Below are 19,401 nucleotides of genomic sequence, written 5' to 3' on the forward strand. Positions count from 1 at the left end.
AGAGGCCCTGGACGCACAACGCACCAGAAATAAAAGGAATGCAACAATAGAATCCAGCGTTCCGAGGCTTGTGCCGAGGCGAGCCATTGGTGGTTTTGGCAACCATGGAGTTACCATCATGTTTGGGGCCCGCTGCGTGCTACCGACACTGACAAAGCACCGCCAGGGCACCGCTCACTAGTACATGCAACTCGTGTTTCGGACCCAGCCGAAAGCACTCCAAAAACCTCTCCCAACCATCACACCACGAGCTCTGCCAGGGTGGTCCAGCCAGCGGATTTAGAATAAGATTAAAGATTAGCGAGGACAATCGTTCTTTGGTAGAGCCACATTACGGCATTCGAAACTACAATTTAATTATTTTCAGCGTATAATTTATCTCTAATATCCCGAGACTGATCCAGCACTCCTGGTGATCTCAGTCGCTACGCAGACTAATTGACTCTAGTAAACAGGTAGCTTTCGCCACCCTTGGCAAGGTTTAATTGGTACTCCTCCACCTGCCAGTGCTTAAACCAACTGCGCACGGCAGTCATGCCTTCTCTATGAGCCTTACCACGGCCCCCTTTCTTCGCGTGCTCCTTGGTCTCCCACCAGCAAGTGGCTAAATTCTTACCGTGCACATCATCTGGGGTCCCAAACCAATACTTGAGTAAGCCTCCAGACTCGTTGGCCTCCACATGCGAATCCTTATCCACTTTGGCAAGAAATCTTCTGTTCTCGGAAGATGCCTGGACTTCAAGCTTAAGAATCAGTCTAAATGCAATAACGTACACACTGGTAGGCTCAATTTCGATTTCAAGCTGCTTGGCGTAGTTTCTGGCTAGTTCCACAATTTCTGGAATATTGAACGCCTGGTCGTAGTCATCGAAGGCATACTGCTCGTTTCTTGGCTCGAAGGACTGCAATGCCAATGCTATCACTCTCTTAGTGTCCGGCACTTTGGTGAGGTCCAACCAATGCTCTTTTTCGTGGTAGGGGGAAGATCTGATTTGATCTAAGTCTCGGACATCAAGACGCACGGAAGCCTTGTGCACTGGTGTGAGAAGATCGAAATCGTCCTCAATTCTAGCTGTGGTTACGCTCATGAATGCAATGGTTGGAAAAAGAGTGGTATGGGAATAACCAAACTACTATTGATGAACGAATGGGCAATTTGTATTTCTAAGCTATCCTGTCCATGTTTGGCGACGCGATGCGATGCGGCCATGGCCAAGACTAGCGGCAAGACTGCATTCTGAAGCCACTATTTTCTTTCGAAGATAGCGATTTGACGTGTAGTCACGGGAAAATTGCAACTGTGGTTAGATCCAGATATGATATCGTGAGGCGAGTAGGTGCAAAATTCTGGTTGCAGGTCACGTGGTATGGTGTATTTCAGCGGGGGTATGACAGGATACCAGTACAAGCATGCCTAATAGGGCCAAGGTTAAATGTACAACTGCCGGTTTTGGCCAAATATCCGAGATATCGGTTACCACTTATTGTAGGAGGGGATGGGACATGACTGCCTAAATGGCCGGATACAACATTCCGCATTGGGAAAGATTCTAGATTTCGAAATCGAACAATAGAAATCCAGGAACTTCGGTGGGGTGACAATTAACCAGGACACATAACTCTTATTAAACTCTAATGGAAGCCAGAGACTCCTGGTTTCATGTAGTGTAGAGAATTCAGATGCTCACCCCATAGTTTGGGCACATTCCTACATCATCTTGAAATAGTGGAGTGTTCGCAAAGGATATACCTGCTCGAAGTAATACTAGTCTTCCAAGAAACTGACAATGTACTAATGCATAAAAATTGAATAACTCACATTCTAGTTTTTTTGGTAAAAAATTGAAGAAAATTTTGAAAAATGGCAATATTTATTTGTGGATCCTCTTGTAAGGGAATTCACAATCAACGTCTTCGTCCCTTAGTCCACTCAACTACTGAACTACAGTCTTTTAATATACTTCTTGATCAATTAGATGACCTCTTCCAAGCTATACTTTCTCTGATCTTCTTATGATCTTTTTTCATCGATGATACTAACATTTTTTTTTTTGCTAATGGGAAGTATATTAATCCTTACTGAATTTAATCCGCATACTTAGGCGAGCTTACGTAATATTATAGGATTATTGTATGTTGTCAAAACTCAACCATATCTTCAACAAAGATCCGATATAGTGTAATGGCTAGCACGGTTCGCTCTCACCGAGCAGATCCGGGTTCGATTCCCGGTATCGGAGTTTTCTTTTTCTATAACCTTTCTCGCGGAAAGGTGTATTTTTTGCTCGTTGTCTACTTTAATATGTTTTGCGTCTAACAGCGAATTACGTATGTATTTCAGGGATCCGTTCCGTAACTAATGCATAACACCATGGAGGTATAATGAAGCCTACCAAACTTCATGTTCTTGTTAATAGATTAGTTTCAGTCCACTATTCTGTCCTTTTATGGTTTGAGATGCATGGTGCCCGCCCCTTAACAATTCTCCTTTCATTATTGAGATATTTTTATCGATCTAGTTCTCAGTCGAGAATTTTCCTTATCAAAATTTCTGAGTTTACTACGAACTGCGCTCGAGTGGAGCAGCTCTAAACGATTTGGATCTCCATGGTGTCGAAGTACTTCTCTACAGAAATAGTCTTTTTTTTAGAAACTATTTGTGAACTTTGCTCTTGGAACAGTCTAACTGCTTCAAGCTATTAAAGTTTAGTTCTCTCCGGATTGAGTTTCCCTAAAGTGGATTACTCCGCCCCAAGAAACTTATTATTTCTATTTACCCAGTGGTTTTATGTCAAAGAACTTTCAAAACCCTAGAATGACTATCTGAGTCACATGTTACAGTTTCTAATGCCCAGTTTGCATTCGTGCTTAATCGCAACAACCAAAATTTTGGGATGGAAAGAGTCGAATCAAGATGAGTAATTGAAGTATTCGGTACGTATTATAACGAGCTTGAGGTTTTGCAAATTTGAATTATAAGGTAATGCATTAAAGAGAAGTTATTTAATAATAAAACTAGCCTGAACTCTGAAACAAACAAGAGCTCAGAACTGGACGTAAATATAAGGACAGCTAAATCCGTAGAAGAGTCAGAGGATTATCAAAAACGCTCAGAGAAGGCCAGATTTCAAGAGGATTTGACAGATTAACCAGGTTAGAACTGATAAATAGAATAATACCAAGACATTTCCAAAGAAAGTTTTAAGCTCCTACTAAAGAGTGGCATAGGAGGAATATCACAGAAATTGTTTTTAAATGCAGAACCCAATGACCATCAACTATTTCACAGCCTTGAGAACAGTACTAGTTGCAGTATTAGTTGTTGCAGACAATTTGGTTGTCTCGTTTGAAGGTACTGACAACGCATTCAACTCAGACTCAGTGACCATAAATAGCAGTTTGTTAACAGAAGGGAGAACTTATGATATTGGCTTAGAGCTGAGCGTATTGTTATACCAAGATAACTTCATATTGTTCGACAGTGACAACCAAGATAGGACCAGCAATTCACTGAATAATACAAACAATTATACCGAGCTAGATGCTAGAGACAGTGTCGCAGACAGTATAGCGTACTCTGACCTAATTTTACATCAATCGAATAACACTTTGGGAACTACTGGTACAGAAAACCCAGACAACGACACTATTACAAGTTTACTACCCAGCTCGAAAGTTGATCACGAAGTAAATGGCTTACACATCACAGAAAGAATTAGCAACATAGCCTCTAGTTATAGTAATCTTGTCGTTGGCTCAGTGGCAGGTGCGACTTCAGCAGCACTCAGTATCTACCAGTTGATGAAGAAAGAGTTTAAAAACTGTGCTACTTACTCAATCATGATAGAAGACACACATTACCAAGTATCTACCTGTACGACAGGAAAGCACTGTGACACACAGGCATCTCAAAAACACATAGAGAAGGCTATTGAATATTCACTAAATTCTGCATTTTTAAGAAGATCTTATAGAGGCTCATTTAAACTTGATAATGGCGGAACGTGGCACACATGCGTCGAATATTATCATGAAAAGCACAGAGACCTCACATTCCCAGGTTGTCCTAAAGATTGGTGCGGTAAGGGTAAAGACTAAATGAAGAAGAGGTAAGGTGAATAAGTATTTTAAAGAAGAGAAATGTATAAACCCTTACTTCAATGATCTGGAAAAGAGAATAAGAAAATGAAAACTCAACCCGTAATTGAGGGTGTAGGACTCTCCAGTTTTTAAAACGATCATCGATCACGATTTCGAGGTGGAATATCTCGTATTCGAAGTTGCTGAATAAACAACTTGGAGGGTCAACTTATGACGTTTTTAATAATGCTGGAGCTGATTGAAATCATTCGATTGATTTTTTGACAGGTAGCTAAGATGGAATCATTTAATGTTTTCCAAGGAATTTTTTTTTTTTTGCTAATGGGAAGTTATTATAATCTACTGACTATATACCTATTGCAATGGATAACACACCATTATGGTCAAACCGTTATAGTTTAATTAATTTTTGAATTCAATTTTGTTTTTTGAGGATTTTTTGCAACTTGGTGCGCGACAGAAGGCACCTTGTAGAAGCAACTCATGTTAGATAAGATTTTCATTAGGAACTTTGGCTGGACAAGAGGAAAGACGATTGGTTGGTGGTTGGAGGACGAGCATGGGCCTCCCCTTGTGCTCGTCGTTGTATCCATAACCTCCAAAGAGTCTTAATCAACTTGTCCAATTTGATGATAGTTGTATCATTTATAATCTGCGCCAGTGGGGCGACTAAGCTTCGTATGTTGCGAAGTTCTTCTGGGATCCTGAGGATTTCCCAACATTGCTGGGCTGTGGGGTACCGAACGAAGACGTGTTCCACTGCCCTCATGTCCGGAGGGGTAGCTGCTTTGCATGTTGGACATGTCTGTTCATTGATAAAGGAAACATCCCTTTCAAGTTACGTTAGTATGTGCACAGCAATTGAGTGCATGACTTGATTTTTCAACTAATGGGAAGTATATTGTACTGAATATGTACCTATTGCAAAGAATAACATACCATTATGTGGTCAATTCTTTTTAAGTTGATAAAAATTCAAATCAGTTTTTAGATGATTCTTTGCAATTTGGGGAGTGAAACCCTACACAGCTATAAGGCAGGTCATGATAGATGACAGTTTTTATTAAGAGCTGTGACTGGAAAAGAAGAAAGACAACTGGTTGGTGTTTGGAGGACGAGCTTGGGTCTCCTGTGGACTCGTGGTAACCACCAATGAGTTTTAATAAATTTGTCCAATTTGATGATAGCTTTAATATATATGATCTACTCCAATGTCGCGACTAAGCTTCATATGCTGTGAGGTTCTTTTGGAATCCTGGGAATACAACTGTGATTACATAATCTGACACATTAACCTTGTGAGTCTTCTCTTTCTCAACACTTCAACAAAAATCCGATATAGTGTAATGGCTAGCACGGTTCGCTCTCACCGAGCAGATCCGGGTTCGATTCCCGGTATCGGAGCTTTCTTTTTCATTTTTTGAACAGGCTATATTGTGTACAGTCCCATATAGTTGTGATCCTAGTGGATTCCACGAGTCACATGCACCCTTCATTAGGTGTAGTGAACAACTTTGGTATAGGTCACATGACACATGACACGTGCCCTCGTATCGGAAGAGTGGGGAATTCCACCTCTAGAGTGTCTTCACTACACCATCAACATGAAGTCAGAGGAGCTGGTGCTTGCTAATATCCGCAATTTTGCTGAGAGGAACTACCATGGCAAGAATCACTCGGTATGGTCACGTTTGCCCGAGTCCCGAAGAGCTGCAGTGTTCATATTGTTATTTCTAGGAAGTATGGGCGAATTAAGAGTGATCTTAACCAAAAGATCCTCGAAGTTGAGGAGCTTTCCAGGACATATTTCGTTGCCAGGAGGGAAAGCAGACTTCCCAGAAGAGACCGAGTGGCAAGTGGCTCGGAGAGAAATGATGGAGGAGATTGGAATTGATGAGAATAACGAAGACTTGAAGCATAAATACGGCTTCGAGATCGACCACCTCAATATCATGCCTAGCTACCTTCTGAGAACGTTCTCTGCGGTGCGTCCATGTGTCGGATTCATGAGAAGTGTTAATGGGTCCAATATATCTCTGGACCTTCGTATAATCTTGAATCCTGGTGAAAGTTCCAGCATATTCTCATGTCCCCTCCGCGACTTCTTGTACCCGTTGGTGGACGAGCCTGCTAAGGAGAGCCTTGAGAGGACATCACATATGTTCAAGTGGGGCGGAATTCCTTGGAATCTTCGTTCATACTTGTTTTCGCAGAATAACATAAATGAGGTGGACTGGCTCCGTGACATCAAGGACTTGTCAGCCTCCGAGGAGGAGCACGATTCAGATTCTCCGGGAACGTCCAAGAAGAGCTTGAGTGAGTGGGGAAAGCTTGGTTCCAGAAGAGACGAGGAAACCAATGAAAAGATTTACGATGTATGGGGACTCACGGCGAATATCCTCCACGATTTAGCGGAAATAGCTTATGATGGTGGCCACTCCAAGAGGCAGTTGGGAGAGGAAGAGTTGATCTATAGTGTGTGGCACCACGGACGCCTGATGCAGTCAGGAAAGAGGTCGGAAGAAGAATCCAAATTGATCAGTTCTAAAGTCACTGACAAGTTTGGCTTCAACGATATCTTGCCTCGCACCGAGTTCCTCCGGTTGAAGGCTCTCTACAAGGAATAACTGCCGGATCAGTCATGAAAAGATACATTACAGAATAAACTGGGTGGTGCGACATGCGACACGCCTCCAAGTGCAACCCATCAGAATGCGACATCCGATCCTATATAACTAGATAGAAACCATGGACGTACAAAAGATAGCCCAGGCTCTCGAAGATGTATCTATAAGCAAGAAGGACGAAGAGGTCCACCACGAGGTTTTGTTGCCTGCATCGAAACCTCGCGATCTGCTGGAAATAGACGCCAAAACGTTCGAGTTGTTGGCGCTACTCGACCAATACGAAACACTTGCAGAAGACACCAGATTGAACTACATCAATGGGCACCTCAACTTGAGTAGGGCAAATTATAACGGGAAGGGCTATGGCCGTGAATCGTGGGATTTGAGGCCCTACAGAGCTGCCAAATCTGTGGCATTGAAGGAGGAGCTTGTCCTCGAGAATCACGAGTATACTAAGAAGGGAAAAGCCACTCTGGAGCAGAAACAAGAAGTAGATGAAAAGAAAACCCTGAATGGGGTTTCCGAGAAGCAATTGAAGAACAGAAAGAAAAAGAACGACGATAAGCCCAGCACATTCGAAATCACTGAGCCGGAATGGGAAGTCAAGGACCCCATTGCTCAATTTGGAGGCATGGTGCCGTATCAGTTGAGACTCTCCCAGAAGCTGTTTGATGAGGGCTTGAGCAATTCGGTCAAGTTGTACAATTTGCGGGCTAAAATCAATTCATTGGTCTCTCTAATTGAGCGAGAAAACAAAGCTACCCCAGAAACAACGGCTACAAAGCCTCAGAAGTAGCTCTCAATAACCTACTGATCCACATTTAAAGCATAGAAGTTGCTCACTATGATACACCTTTAATGGGTGCCCCCCCCACTATTCATTTCTACAGGTCCATGCCAGCATTTGGCACTAGTTATTAATACATTTAGCATGCCTATTACTTTTCAGTAGTTGTATCGATATATTTCTAAGCGCTGGACTATGGAAGTTTAACGTCTGTTGCTATTTATTAAGTTTAGCATACCTACTTTTCAATGTCACTATAAAGATCGCTATCATTCTCGTAATCGGCAGGGTCCATTTCGGGACCATCGCTGTCGGATGCATCTTGTTCGTCTTCTTCTTGCTCACCTTCAACCTTTCCTTCCTGTCTTGCCTTTCTTCTGGCCTTCTTTTCTTCCTTAACAGCATTCTTTGCTTTCAAGTTTTCTTGTTGCTTGGATCTTCTTTCTTCTCTCAATTTCTTTCTTTGAGCGTGCTTCTTTTCCAATGCCTTTTGTTCTAATTCAGACTTCTTGATGTTGGCGTGGTAAAGGGTTTTAGAGGAACCTGTCAAACCTTCTTCGATCTTGACCAAGGTCAAGTTCAATCTAGGACCCAATTCAGTTAATTTGATGGCTCTCTTTCTAACGGAAGAGGTTTCTTCGGATTTGCTGACTGATGCAGTTTCGTTTTGGACGTCCACAATTCCTTCGTCGTCTTCGACTTCGGAGTCGGAGGTGATGCCACCGACCGAGTATGGGTCCAATAATAAGTCTGAGATGTCGGTATTCTTGGCCATGTTGGGTAATCTCTTGTTCTGGATCAACTTCTTGACATTTCTGCTTTCTTCAACAAGCTTGGTGTTGATGGCGTAGTGGCGCAAGTCGAGGTTGCCGGTAACGGGGTCCTTGTTGATCATCAACACTCTCTTGATGGAAGAGACCTTGGTCAGCTGGGGCTGGATAGGAGGGAATATGTTCTGGAACACCGTGATCATTAACTTTTCGTGGTTGTCTATTTCGTTCATCTTGGAGGAGAACCCGTTCAACACCAACAACGGAGGGGCCAAGAACTCCTTGGAGTCCTTTCCCACCGACTTGGGGTGCTTCAAGATGTTTCTGACGTCTTTGATCAACGAGTAGGTGTTGACTTTGAACTGCAAGGTGGGCCCACGGGGCATCTTGCCCATTCTCAACGAGATGTTACCGGTGTCCTCACTCTGGTTGAAGATGAACAAGTCGCTTACTCCCAAAGGTCCGGCCATCACGATGAAGTCCTTGAGCTTGTTGGATTTGCGCTCTCTCAAGTTGATGGCGGTGTGAGGCTGCATGACGTTTCTGAAGTCCTTGACCAATTGACTGAGCGAGTGGTTGCGGAGCGAGCTGCCCAAGCGGAGCACCATGGATCTGGGGATCTTGGCAAGCTCTTCTTCGCTGACTTTGGCGTGGGTTCTAGTTTTGGTTCTTCTCTTGGCCATGATGCAACGAGACTGTGTGAAGGATGGTGGTTCTAGCTGGTTGTGCTGGTTGTGCTGGTGGTACTGGTGGTGATGCTGATAGTGGCACTTGCTAGTGGAAGAGGCCTGATGGGTGGTGTAGGCGATGAGATGAGGTGGTGTCGTTTCTCAGTGAGTTTCGCAGGTTTAGTGTGCGAGCTCATCCGAAAATTTCTCAGGCCGATGAGGTCAATTAGTAACGATAAAAGAGAACACTATCAGACCCACCAAGGAGATTTGCCAACAGAAGCACTCTATACCAGCGGACCCGTCTATAGTACCAAAGAGCACTCCATAGAACAAGCATCCCAAGAACGGATCACCCACTGCTAGAACAAAGTATTCCAAACGAACGGATCACGCACACAAGAACACACACTGATGGCTATGTCTAAAGTCAAGAAACCCAGCTCGGTGAAGAGCAGCGCCCGCGAGTTGGCCGAGAAGATCAAGCGCAATGCCTTGAAAGAAAGAGCCGAGAAGGAGCGGGCAGAAAAGGCGTCCAAAGCGTCTCCCGAGGTCGAGGAGGAGGAAGTGGTGGTAGACGTGGACGGCAAGGGCGAGAGCGATGGCCAGCCAGTGACATTCCGCACATTCTCGGAGCTCAAGCTCATCCCCGAGCTCATGGAGGCCATCGAGCACATGAAGTACACCAAACCCACCCCCATCCAGGCCCAGTCCATCCCCCACGCGTTGAAGGGCAAGGATATCATTGGTCTTGCCCAAACAGGGTCGGGAAAGACGGCTGCGTTCGCCATTCCTATCCTCCAGGCGTTGTGGTACTCACAAGCGCCCTATTTCGGGTTGGTGTTGGCGCCAACTCGTGAGTTGGCTTACCAGATCAAGGAGACGTTCGACGCGTTGGGCTCCGCCATGGGCCTCCGTTCCGTGTGTGTGGTCGGAGGCATGGACATCATGGACCAGGCACGCGACTTGATGAGAAAGCCTCATGTCGTGGTGGCCACGCCTGGGCGGATCATGGACCACTTGGAGCACACCAAGGGCTTCTCGTTGAAGAACTTGAAGTACTTGGTCATGGACGAAGCCGACCGTTTGCTCGACATGGACTTCGGGCCTGCGCTCGACAAGATCTTGAAGATCATTCCTCGTGAAAGAGTCACCTACCTATTTTCCGCCACCATGACCAACAAGATCGAAAAGTTGCAAAGAGCATCCTTGAAATCGCCAGTACGAATTGCCGTTTCCACAAAGTACCAGACAGCAGACAACTTGATCCAGTCGATGATGTTGGTGCTGGACGGGTACAAGAACACCTACTTGGTGCACTTGTTGAACGAGTATGCTGGCAAGTCCATCATCATCTTCACCCGGACGTGTGCCCACTCCCAGCGGACGTCGTTGTTGGCACGGATTTTGGGGTTTGCAGCCGTGCCGTTGCACGGACAGTTGAGTCAGGCCCAGCGGTTGGGACTGTTGAACAAGTTCAAGGCTGGCTCCAGCAACATCTTGGTGGCCACCGACGTGGCAGCCAGAGGGTTGGACATTCCCAGCGTGGACGTGGTCATCAATTATGACATTCCCACCGACTCCAAGGCATACATCCACAGAGTGGGAAGAACCGCCAGAGCCGGCAGATCGGGCAGGTCCATCAGTTTGATCACCCAGTACGACTTGGAAATGTACTTGCGGATCGAAAGCGTGTTGGGCAAGAAGTTGCCCAAGGATCCGTCCCCCGACAAGGCGGTGTTGGAGGCGTTGCACGTCCATGTAGACCGTGCCAGTGCCGAGGCCATCAGACAGACCAAGGATTTCCACGATAAGAGAGGCAAGAGACGGGGCGACGACAGGGAAGAGAAGTAGAGCAAAAGAGAATTATAAGACCAGATTATGTTGAATTAATAATTGAGGTGGATAGGATTAATACATGAAGACACGATAAAACGAATGTATACCGAGGAAGCGAATAATAGGCATCAAGAGGATCAGCAGGGATAGAATGAACTGCCAGATACTTTATTTCCTACCTAAAATAAGATCTGGGTATGCCAACTCTTCATTTCTCTAATAATCTAATTACATTTTGACGTGAGCTAGGCGTAGTCGTATTTGCCCAAGAACAAGAACTTTACTGTTCTGTGCATAAGGGGCATTATCCATGTGTATTCCCTCTGACTGACTATATTATCTTGAATATGTACTTTTTGCAAGTCTTAAATCTAGCAAATATCCGACTAAATCTATGGTTGAAGAATTTCCACCAGATTGGGAATAATCGCCATACTTCAATTGTTTGCTTAAAATAGTATACTGGGCTTTACGAATACTCTGAAAACATATGTAAATTAAGAAACTAATACTAAAAACCAGTGCATCCGCACGTACCAGAACTAGAAGAAAACCATCGAATACCACACATGGTTGTGACCAAAACAATGAGATTAAGAGGCCATCCTGTGCTTAGAAAACCGTCAGCGAAACATGGACTAAAAGGCCAACTGGCAAACCATAACCTTTGTATATAAAACTCCGGGGACTATAATCTGGAGACAACCTCCCCAGACATACCAACTGAGAGACTCCGAATAGTACACTATTCCGGAGACCCTGGAACCGTTCCCAGCAAAATAGAACTGAAGTAGTCTACTCTATTTGTGTAAGAAATGAACCGGACATTCGCCGTATCCCTTCTTGTTGAACCAGAACTTGATGCATTTGTAGTGGAACACACAGAGACACTCCAAGCGGGCCACCTTGTCTCCCGGCTTCAAGTCTTCCAAACAGATGACGCACTCGTTGTCAAGCTCTGCGTCCTTCTCTGCCGAGGGAGGCAAGGTCGAATTGGATGTCACCGAGCCAATTCCATCGGAGGAGTCGCCAAAAACGGGAGCACCCACTTGGGGAATGGTTACCACCGACGACGATCCCATCTGGCTGGGAATACTCTCGTACTGGGGCCTGGGGATGGGAGGAATGTTGTAGACGAGCATTTTGTTGCGAGGATGGGCCAGAGGCGACGCAAAACGGTCGTTGTCGTCGTGGGAGAAGTCGTAGGCCACCAAGCACTCGTTGATGTGCGACTCTTTGTACTGCTCGAAGTCCTCATTGGAAAACACCCGCGTGGACTTGGTAAGGCTTTGGATGTACACCTTGAGGAGGTCGCTGGCACATACAGGGCACAAGTTGGAGTCGGAGTCGTTGTCCCGGGGAGTTCTGCGAGGCTCGTTCACCGACGACGTCAGACTCTGCACCACTAGCGTGTTTGTACGCGTGGAGTACTTGGTGGTGCTATCGTTCTGGTGGGAGTAGGGACTGCGAGAAGCAGCCACTTCTGCCGAGGATCCGGAGCTGACCACGCTGCTGGCTCTGGATCCTGGCTCGGGGGCGTCGTCGTCATCGTCACTGGATCCCGCCCCCGCAAAGAGTGCTCTACGGATCATTCTGATCTCGCTGGCACACTCGTCGCATGTCCGATACGACTCATGCTCGCTGGCACGGGCCCTGGCACCTGGTGCGTCCACAATCACCGTGTTGGGGAAGTACTTGACGGCCTGTTCGGAGCAGCTTCCACATACTACCCGTCCACACTTGCGGCAGTGGTGGCGACGGTTGAAGAAGTTGTAAGAGGAGTGGCAAAGAAAGCACGTGACGGCATCGGTATCGTCCTGCCACACGGGCCCGTCCTCCCAGAGAGGAGGTCTGTGGGTGTCCATGGCCGAGGTGTGGATGTGGAGTGGAGTGGTGTGGATCTGGATTGATAAGAGGGAGGCTGGGCTTGTCTGCAGGACTCGAGATAATTTGTGTGCAGGACACCAGCATCAGCAGATGAACGCATCGTGTGAGAGATCGGGAGTATTGAAGCATGGGTCTTTCGGACGACCAACTCACTTTGGGATGTGCAGGGCCACTACCAGGCCTAGCGCCCGTCGACGCACAGGAGCAGGACGTCACTCCAGGACACGGCCAAGGTTCTATCTAGTCACGTGAGATATGACTAAGCGCTTACCAACCGTCCCCCATCAAAAATCGACCTCCACCATCACCTCTCATCACCACCACCATGGCCGACCGTCTTACCCAGCTCCAAACGTGCTTGGACCAATTGGTCGAGCAGTTCAACGCCACCGTCAACTATGTCAATACACACAGCGAGCCAGCGCTCCTCGACGACGATTCTCGCTCGGTAATCAACATGGCAGCTGCTGCTCCAGTGCCTGGCCAGCACCAGGAACAGGACAACTCAGGCCAGGCGCTGGCTGGCGCTGGCGCCAAGGACGAATCGCTGTCTGCAGTCACCTTCGACAACACTATCACCGAATTATCCACTGATATTATCTTGAAGTCGAGACAGATCAGTATGTTGATCGACTCGTTGCCTGGAATCGGAGTGTCTCCCGAGAGCCAGATGCAGATCATCGAGGAGTTGACGCAGGAGTTGGAGGATGTGGAGAACCAGCGTGTAGCAAAGATCGAGGAGAAGGACAAGCTCTTGAAGTGGGTGGAGTCGTTGATTGCCGAGGTGGCCACTGGGATCTCCGAGACTAAGAGGTAGCCACAGTTAGTGAAGGCCAGGGGAGGCCAGAATGGGCCCATGGCGCTGTTGCATGGTATTACGGTGAAGACACCACGAATTTGAGGTGTACAGTGACAGAATACTATTTCTAGTGGTATTATAAGCTGTTCTCTTGGAACCACAGAAAGTCTACCGGGGATAGTACAATTTTTGTATCACAAGAGATCGGTACAGTCGGCAATCTACTGAAACACTACAGTGTTGTATCACCAGCAAAGTCTACGCACAATCAAATCTATTGGTTTTCATTTGCATTCTACCATTGTTGTATCACCAGAAGAGTCAACGTTTGGGCTCCTCTGGACATAAATATAGCATCGCCAGAAAAGTCTAATTACAGTCAGATTTTAGTGGTTCCATTGGTACTGTTGTTACAGCAAGTCTACTGTCCGTCTATATCAGACTACTTACAAGGTTTCTATATCCAAAAATGACAGACAGGCAAGTCCCCATGCCCATGGCGAACTCATGCACTGTTCTGCTGTCCAGCCGCCGTTCAATGCTGGAAGAAGTTGGAGATAAAATGTGACTGCCGTGCCCAAGATCAACACCAATAACACGTATCCAAAGTACTTCCTCTTGGAAATCTGGTACTCCACGTACTGTGCTATCAAGAGAATGCAAAAGTACAACGACACCAAGTACTCACTGGCGAACGTCGGGGTGGAGAGGTAGATGAATGGAATAAAGTGGAGGGCCCATCCTGCAATCGTGCTAAAACTATTTGCATAGTAAAGCTCGGATGCCTGCGAGTCGGTGGCGTAGACAAACGGATTGAGATGCTTGACCGCGTGGAAGAAATGATTGAACAAACCGATGATCACAAACAAAAGTCCCGTATAGTAAATAGGAATATTGCCTAACGAATAAACGGTACCATTCTCGTTGCTTGTAATGGGTCTGCCCCGGATAGCGAACGGCCATATGGCAGGCGTGGAAGAGTATTCCACTTCCTGGCCGTCTTGGCCTTGGTGAACCCTCAACATAGCCATATGGTATTCCCAGAATTTCTGGAAAAATCCGTAGGGTCTGAAGGCCACTCGTGGATGGCTCAAGTCGTCGTCCAACACCGGGTGGGAGTTCGACTCGATGTACCAGAGGGTGTTGGGGATGGTAGGCTCGTCGACACACAACACTTCGTTTTGTCCAAAGCCCCAGGCTGGCAATTTATCCTTGTGGCTCATCAATATACACTTGGTACCCTGGTGGACCAACTGGAAGACGGACTCCGTGGCACGGAGTTTGATGAGAGGAAGGTCGTTGACCGCATGGGGTTTTTTGGCCAAGATCCGGATTTTGTAGTCGTAGTTGATGTCGCCCATCAACTCAGCACGCGAGCTGTTGCACGAGACCTCATTGGCATAGTCGTGCTCTGAAATAGGCGGCCTCAAGTCGTGAACTCGCATGTATTTGCCAGTCTGTTTGTGGAAAAACCTGATCATGTCTCCGTCCTTGATGGGACGCGAGTGTTTCTGGAGCTCTCCCTCCCTGTTCTTGTAGACACTCTCGATAATCCACTCATTGTCTGGGCTCAAGGCGTCATCGAGAAGCGTGACCTGCTGCTCTCCACTGCCTGTTCTGTAGTTGAAATCGTGGGAGTGGAGGTACGACTCCAATTGGTTGTGCTTGATGGTGACAGTGCTGCCGTACGAGACCTCCACAGGCATCGAGAGCAAGGCATCCGAGTCGTGCAAGGTGGACTTGAACTCAGGCGAAAGCAGGCCTGATCCGGTTCCGTTGAAGGGAAGACTGGCCAAGTGCACGTAGAACAACGAACAGTAGATGGTCAAGGGCCACACCACCAAAGTGACGACCCTGGCTACGAGGTGCTGGAACCACTTCACGTCCAGCACCAGCAAGTCGCCCAAAAGACTCCACAACTGGCTGGCTGCCAACAATCCTGCCCATGCCAATGTGAAAATTGCCGAGTAGCGAGTGGATAAAGCGAGTCCAAGTCCCAACCCGGCTACGAACAAGCACTTGTACCACTTACGGGAGAAGGGAGTCTCATATTGCACCTTCTGAAGCCCGTAGACCGCTAGCGCCGTGGTGAAAAGCAACAACGACTCATGGCTGACGAGGTTGGAGTGCACGATGAGCGTGTGGTCCACGGCAATCAAGGCTACCGCCAACAATTGGGTGACAGGCCCACACTTGCTGGCCCGCAATGTGGCGTGGGCCAACGCCATGGTCAAGACCCCCAACAATACCGGGAAGTAGCGGGTCCAGTCGCTGGGAATGGTGTTGACGCCCTGAGTGGTTCCCAGCACCAAAGAGAGCCAGTAGAACGCCAATTTGGCAAGTGGCGGCTGTGTGTCAACGAAGATCTCGCCTCGCGAGTACTGTACCACCCGTTCGATGGTGGCGGCTTCGGCAGCCACCGGGTGTTCCAACTGGAGGTTACGGATCACAACCGTAGCAGCTAGAATGATGGGGAAAACGATCCTGAAAAACGGCGACGGAGCTGGTGGCGGCGAGGCGACCACCACGGGGCGGTATGGCCTCCATTTGCCCTTTTTGTACGAAGCGGGTGGCCGTTGTTCCTGGGACATATTGGTGATGGTGATTTGATGGAAAATCGCGGTTGATGAGAGGGTCCAGAAATGGCTCGAGAATATGGGCGCCAGGGGCAGAATGGAAATACCAGCGCCATGTTCGCGAGATAAACCATGTTAGCCGTCTCGCATATGAAAAACCTCTACTACCTATGATATTTCCTTGGAGGACTTTCTACATGTACGATTCTATTGTGACGTATTTTAATGTTGTGGTCAACCCAGGAAGTGACGGGATAATTCTGTGAAATACACTTCCGCCAGCAAGCTCGTAGAAATAAACTAGATTGAAGATACGACTAGGGAAATTTTCTGGCCTGTAATGTCAGTTTTTTCAATTTTAGCACTACAAGACTAGGGGAAGGCAAGTTTTTTAGTTTCAAACATAGGTGGGGATTATCCGGGAACTCATTTTGAATGAGGAAAATCTCAGAAAATGGTGTTTTAAGATGAATTGGTGCTGAATATTGGATATTGAGAGGCCCGACACAGAGAGCCTCGCATGGATTCATAGAGCAGAACACGGAAGCAGTCATTCGATAGCTAATTGGCTATCGGTAGAATTCACAGCTTCCCACCTGTACCCATTATTGTTGTGTTTGTTGTCTAGACAGATTCAAAGTAGTCATTAAAGGTTACTTGAAGATAAGCAAGAGGAAAAATGCACTGGGAAGAAATAAACAGAGGTATAATGACACCACGAAATTCCTCAGAAAAAGGGGAGTACTGTAGTGTTCCAGATAGGTCCGTAATAGTGAAGTATGGATGGCGTAAGGTTCCAAAAAGGGATGAAAAAGGGAAAACATCCAAATTTGGTGTTTTCCATCTGTGATTTGGAACATGCATTCCCAAGAATCTCTCCTTGTGCTTGAACCTATATCCATCACTATCTACTGTAGTATTGGTGATGTAGAATAATGGCATCGAAGACATTCATCAGCTACTCAAAAAAAATATGTCAAGTTATCATATAATATATCGTGAATAATTTGAAAAGCTTCAAAAATAGAATCGTTATTAACAATTGTACCCAACTGGGGTAAATCATATTCCCACCACATTCACAGTGAGTAACACAACATAGATCATTCCCTCCATACTACTTTTCGTGGAACACTACAATTATTATTATTAGTTCCATATGGCATGGGGAAATTTCCTAAAATTCTTATTACTAATTCCATATGGGGTGAAAACCCTGCAATTGTTATTATTCATTCAATAATAATGCTGGAAGAATACCCTACAGCAATTCTTCCTTCGAAAATACTCTTGAAAATACAATCTTAACAGTTCCATTATATTACAATTGGAGAAACCCACCCAGCCTACATTCATATCACTACTCCTTTGCAAAATACATATCTTCATTACTTTTATTTCTATTAAACTTTGTCCTCCACGGAAGGGACATGTATGCATTTTTTAATGGACTTGTAGAACCCATAGACCACTCCCGAAAGACACCCCATCACGATCAAAATGGCGGTGGTGCTGTACATGGCACCCATGACTTGGAAAAACACAAGCCCATCGCCAAAAACCCGGTGGATCTCGGTGTTGGATAACGACATGGTTCCCAACGGAAATGTCATGGACCAGAAAGCGCGGTTGAACTTGATGATGCCGTATTTGGGGTGGGTGTGCTCAGTATTGGGAGATTTGGCAAAAGGCCTGATTTTCGAGACACACGACACTACGGCCACGAAGGTCATGAAGTAGCCAAACGAGGTCAAAAGGAGCGACACGAGCCCGCACACCAACACGGCTGCGTTGCCCATGGTGGTCTTGAACGCCTCGGGGTCGGTGGTGGACCAGTCGACGTACTTGAAGAAGTGCAGGTCGGGGGTGCCATGGGCCACGAGATGGTTGATGTTGGTGCCCATGAGCATGATGGCGTAGGCGCCCTGGCCCAAGAACCCGATTGGAAGGAACGAGGTGAATATCAAGTCGGTGGAGGGGATCTTGTACAACACCAACTTCCACATGTAGATGGTAGTGACCATGAACGCCAACACGAGTGCGTTGGACCAGAGCATGAAGCTGGCCACCAAAGTGGGCACCTGGAGGTTGGGTGGGATGGCAGGCACCAACAAGGCGCCAGATGAAGCAGCCACCATGAGGGTGACCACCGGAAGAAGGAGGGTGGCACGGAGATCGCCAAGCTGGTCAACCGACGTGGGAGCAGCAGCGCCATGTTCCAGCTTGGCGAGGTAGGTGGAGAACCAGATCACACACACGCTGTACAACGCGGTTGCTACCATGATCCAGAATAGCACGTATACCACGAGAATGCCACGGGGGTGCGGGTGCAACACGGACCCCAAGAAGTTGATGATGGTGGTCATGCCCATGGGCCAGCACCCCATGAACGGGGCGAGCTTGGGGTCGGTGTGGTACCGCTTGAGGTCTTCAGGGTGACGGGCGACATGCAATGCAAACAACGCCAGCGAAACCACCCAGAACAAAAACGCAGTCACGAAAAACACCCAGCCACACATGCGGAGCCAGTGGCCAGGGTAGGCGAAGTTATAGAGAAGGTTGGAACAGACGCCCACACCCATGGTGGGGATGAAAAATGCAGGGGTGAACTCATCGATGAGCTTGGTGGAGGCTTCAGCACGAAGACGTGAGAGAAACGAGCTGGGCGATGAAGATGGGAGTGAATAAGGGTCTGAAGACGACGATGTGAGTGAACAGGAGGCTGAGGACGACGATGACGGCTCAGCTGGGGGGACCGCACGTGGTGGTGCAGCATTCAGCGTCTTGGGCTCACCTCCATGGGGTTGTTGTGGGAGGTGTTGGTTGGGGCTAGCAGGGGGCGGCACGCCAGCGGTATTTATAGTGTAAAGTGTGGTGCAACTGGATCTGTCGCCATTTCCCATGTCGGTTGTGTCTGGAGCCACAGCAGTCATGGCGGTAAGGATGTGTTTGGGATGGGGAGGAGTAATGCAAGTGCTGCTAGTGGATGGAATAGTGGTGGGTGAAGACTGGCTGGGGGTGCTTTGGTTATATAAGGGAGTGGTCAACTTGGCGCCAATGCACAAGATAGCTGGTATTGATGACTTCACTGCAATGGAGTTTCCGCATGGGGCCAAACCCCGCCAGACCCCGATGGGAGCGGTGATCAGCGGGCCATCGCAGCGGTCCTTACCTAATGAGGAAGGTGCGCCTCGGGCGCTAGTCCCGACTGTTATCTGTCAGCGGGTGCATGGGCGCTATTTTGACGCTTCTGACGCTCCAGACGGACGGCTGGTCGAAGATGTGCTGTGCATAACCTCCAAGCATTGCGGACCGCTGGCGTGGTGTCACGGCGTGCCCGTCCTTGT

At 47.3% G+C, this 19,401-nt stretch overlaps 10 protein-coding genes and 2 non-coding genes across 12 annotated transcripts; 7 read left to right on the plus strand and 5 right to left on the minus strand.

Annotated features, from left to right (window-relative positions):
* Positions 1-365: 365 nt before the first annotated feature.
* On the minus strand, positions 366-1,155 carry CANTADRAFT_25357 (uncharacterized protein). The gene has a single exon (XM_020207394.1). The coding sequence runs from the start codon at positions 1,086-1,088 to the stop codon at positions 435-437; it is 654 nt and encodes a 217-aa protein (XP_020066218.1). The 5' UTR covers positions 1,089-1,155; the 3' UTR covers positions 366-434.
* A 1,013-nt stretch (positions 1,156-2,168) lies between these two features.
* On the plus strand, positions 2,169-2,240 carry CANTADRAFT_t66. The gene has a single exon. It is a non-coding gene; the product is annotated as a tRNA-Glu (tRNA).
* A 1,027-nt stretch (positions 2,241-3,267) lies between these two features.
* On the plus strand, positions 3,268-4,098 carry CANTADRAFT_5067 (uncharacterized protein; the record flags this gene model as incomplete). The annotated part of the gene is made up of 1 exon (XM_020209852.1): positions 3,268-4,098. The coding sequence occupies one exon, from the start codon at positions 3,268-3,270 to the stop codon at positions 4,096-4,098; it is 831 nt and encodes a 276-aa protein (XP_020066219.1).
* A 1,335-nt stretch (positions 4,099-5,433) lies between these two features.
* Positions 5,434-5,505, plus strand: CANTADRAFT_t67. Its single transcript has one exon. It is a non-coding gene; the product is annotated as a tRNA-Glu (tRNA).
* A 200-nt stretch (positions 5,506-5,705) lies between these two features.
* On the plus strand, positions 5,706-6,728 carry PCD1 (8-oxo-dGTP diphosphatase; the record flags this gene model as incomplete). Its single annotated transcript, XM_020209481.1, has 1 exon — positions 5,706-6,728. One exon carries the CDS (start codon positions 5,706-5,708, stop codon positions 6,726-6,728), a length of 1,023 nt encoding a protein of 340 aa, XP_020066220.1.
* A 121-nt stretch (positions 6,729-6,849) lies between these two features.
* On the plus strand, positions 6,850-7,524 carry VMA22 (Vma22p; the record flags this gene model as incomplete). The annotated part of the gene is made up of 1 exon (XM_020209854.1): positions 6,850-7,524. The coding sequence occupies one exon, from the start codon at positions 6,850-6,852 to the stop codon at positions 7,522-7,524; it is 675 nt and encodes a 224-aa protein (XP_020066221.1).
* A 166-nt stretch (positions 7,525-7,690) lies between these two features.
* Positions 7,691-9,168, minus strand: SSF1 (rRNA-binding ribosome biosynthesis protein). The gene has a single exon (XM_020206402.1). It carries the CDS (start codon positions 8,966-8,968, stop codon positions 7,754-7,756), a length of 1,215 nt encoding a protein of 404 aa, XP_020066222.1. The 5' UTR covers positions 8,969-9,168; the 3' UTR covers positions 7,691-7,753.
* Positions 9,169-9,373: 205 nt separating this feature from the next.
* Positions 9,374-10,807, plus strand: CANTADRAFT_48394 (RNA-dependent ATPase; the record flags this gene model as incomplete). The annotated part of the gene is made up of 1 exon (XM_020209574.1): positions 9,374-10,807. The coding sequence occupies one exon, from the start codon at positions 9,374-9,376 to the stop codon at positions 10,805-10,807; it is 1,434 nt and encodes a 477-aa protein (XP_020066223.1).
* Positions 10,808-11,592: 785 nt separating this feature from the next.
* Positions 11,593-12,657, minus strand: CANTADRAFT_46614 (phosphatidylinositol-3-phosphate-binding ubiquitin-protein ligase; the record flags this gene model as incomplete). The annotated part of the gene is made up of 1 exon (XM_020209366.1): positions 11,593-12,657. The coding sequence occupies one exon, from the start codon at positions 12,655-12,657 to the stop codon at positions 11,593-11,595; it is 1,065 nt and encodes a 354-aa protein (XP_020066224.1).
* Positions 12,658-12,821: 164 nt separating this feature from the next.
* MED21 (Med21p) lies at positions 12,822-13,710 on the plus strand. The gene has a single exon (XM_020206401.1). It carries the CDS (start codon positions 13,005-13,007, stop codon positions 13,494-13,496), a length of 492 nt encoding a protein of 163 aa, XP_020066225.1. The 5' UTR covers positions 12,822-13,004; the 3' UTR covers positions 13,497-13,710.
* A 214-nt stretch (positions 13,711-13,924) lies between these two features.
* On the minus strand, positions 13,925-16,069 carry PMT5 (putative dolichyl-phosphate-mannose--protein mannosyltransferase; the record flags this gene model as incomplete). The annotated part of the gene is made up of 1 exon (XM_020209448.1): positions 13,925-16,069. The coding sequence occupies one exon, from the start codon at positions 16,067-16,069 to the stop codon at positions 13,925-13,927; it is 2,145 nt and encodes a 714-aa protein (XP_020066226.1).
* Positions 16,070-16,972: 903 nt separating this feature from the next.
* On the minus strand, positions 16,973-19,194 carry SSU1 (Ssu1p). The gene is made up of 2 exons (XM_020206404.1): positions 17,259-19,194; positions 16,973-17,138 (listed from the first exon to the last, which is right to left on the minus strand). The coding sequence occupies exon 1, from the start codon at positions 18,985-18,987 to the stop codon at positions 17,458-17,460; it is 1,530 nt and encodes a 509-aa protein (XP_020066227.1). The 5' UTR covers positions 18,988-19,194; the 3' UTR covers positions 16,973-17,138; positions 17,259-17,457.
* Positions 19,195-19,401: the final 207 nt, after the last annotated feature.

Source organism: Suhomyces tanzawaensis, assembly GCF_001661415.1.
Source record: "Suhomyces tanzawaensis NRRL Y-17324 unplaced genomic scaffold CANTAscaffold_2, whole genome shotgun sequence".
Lineage (NCBI taxonomy): Eukaryota > Fungi > Ascomycota > Pichiomycetes > Serinales > Debaryomycetaceae > Suhomyces > Suhomyces tanzawaensis.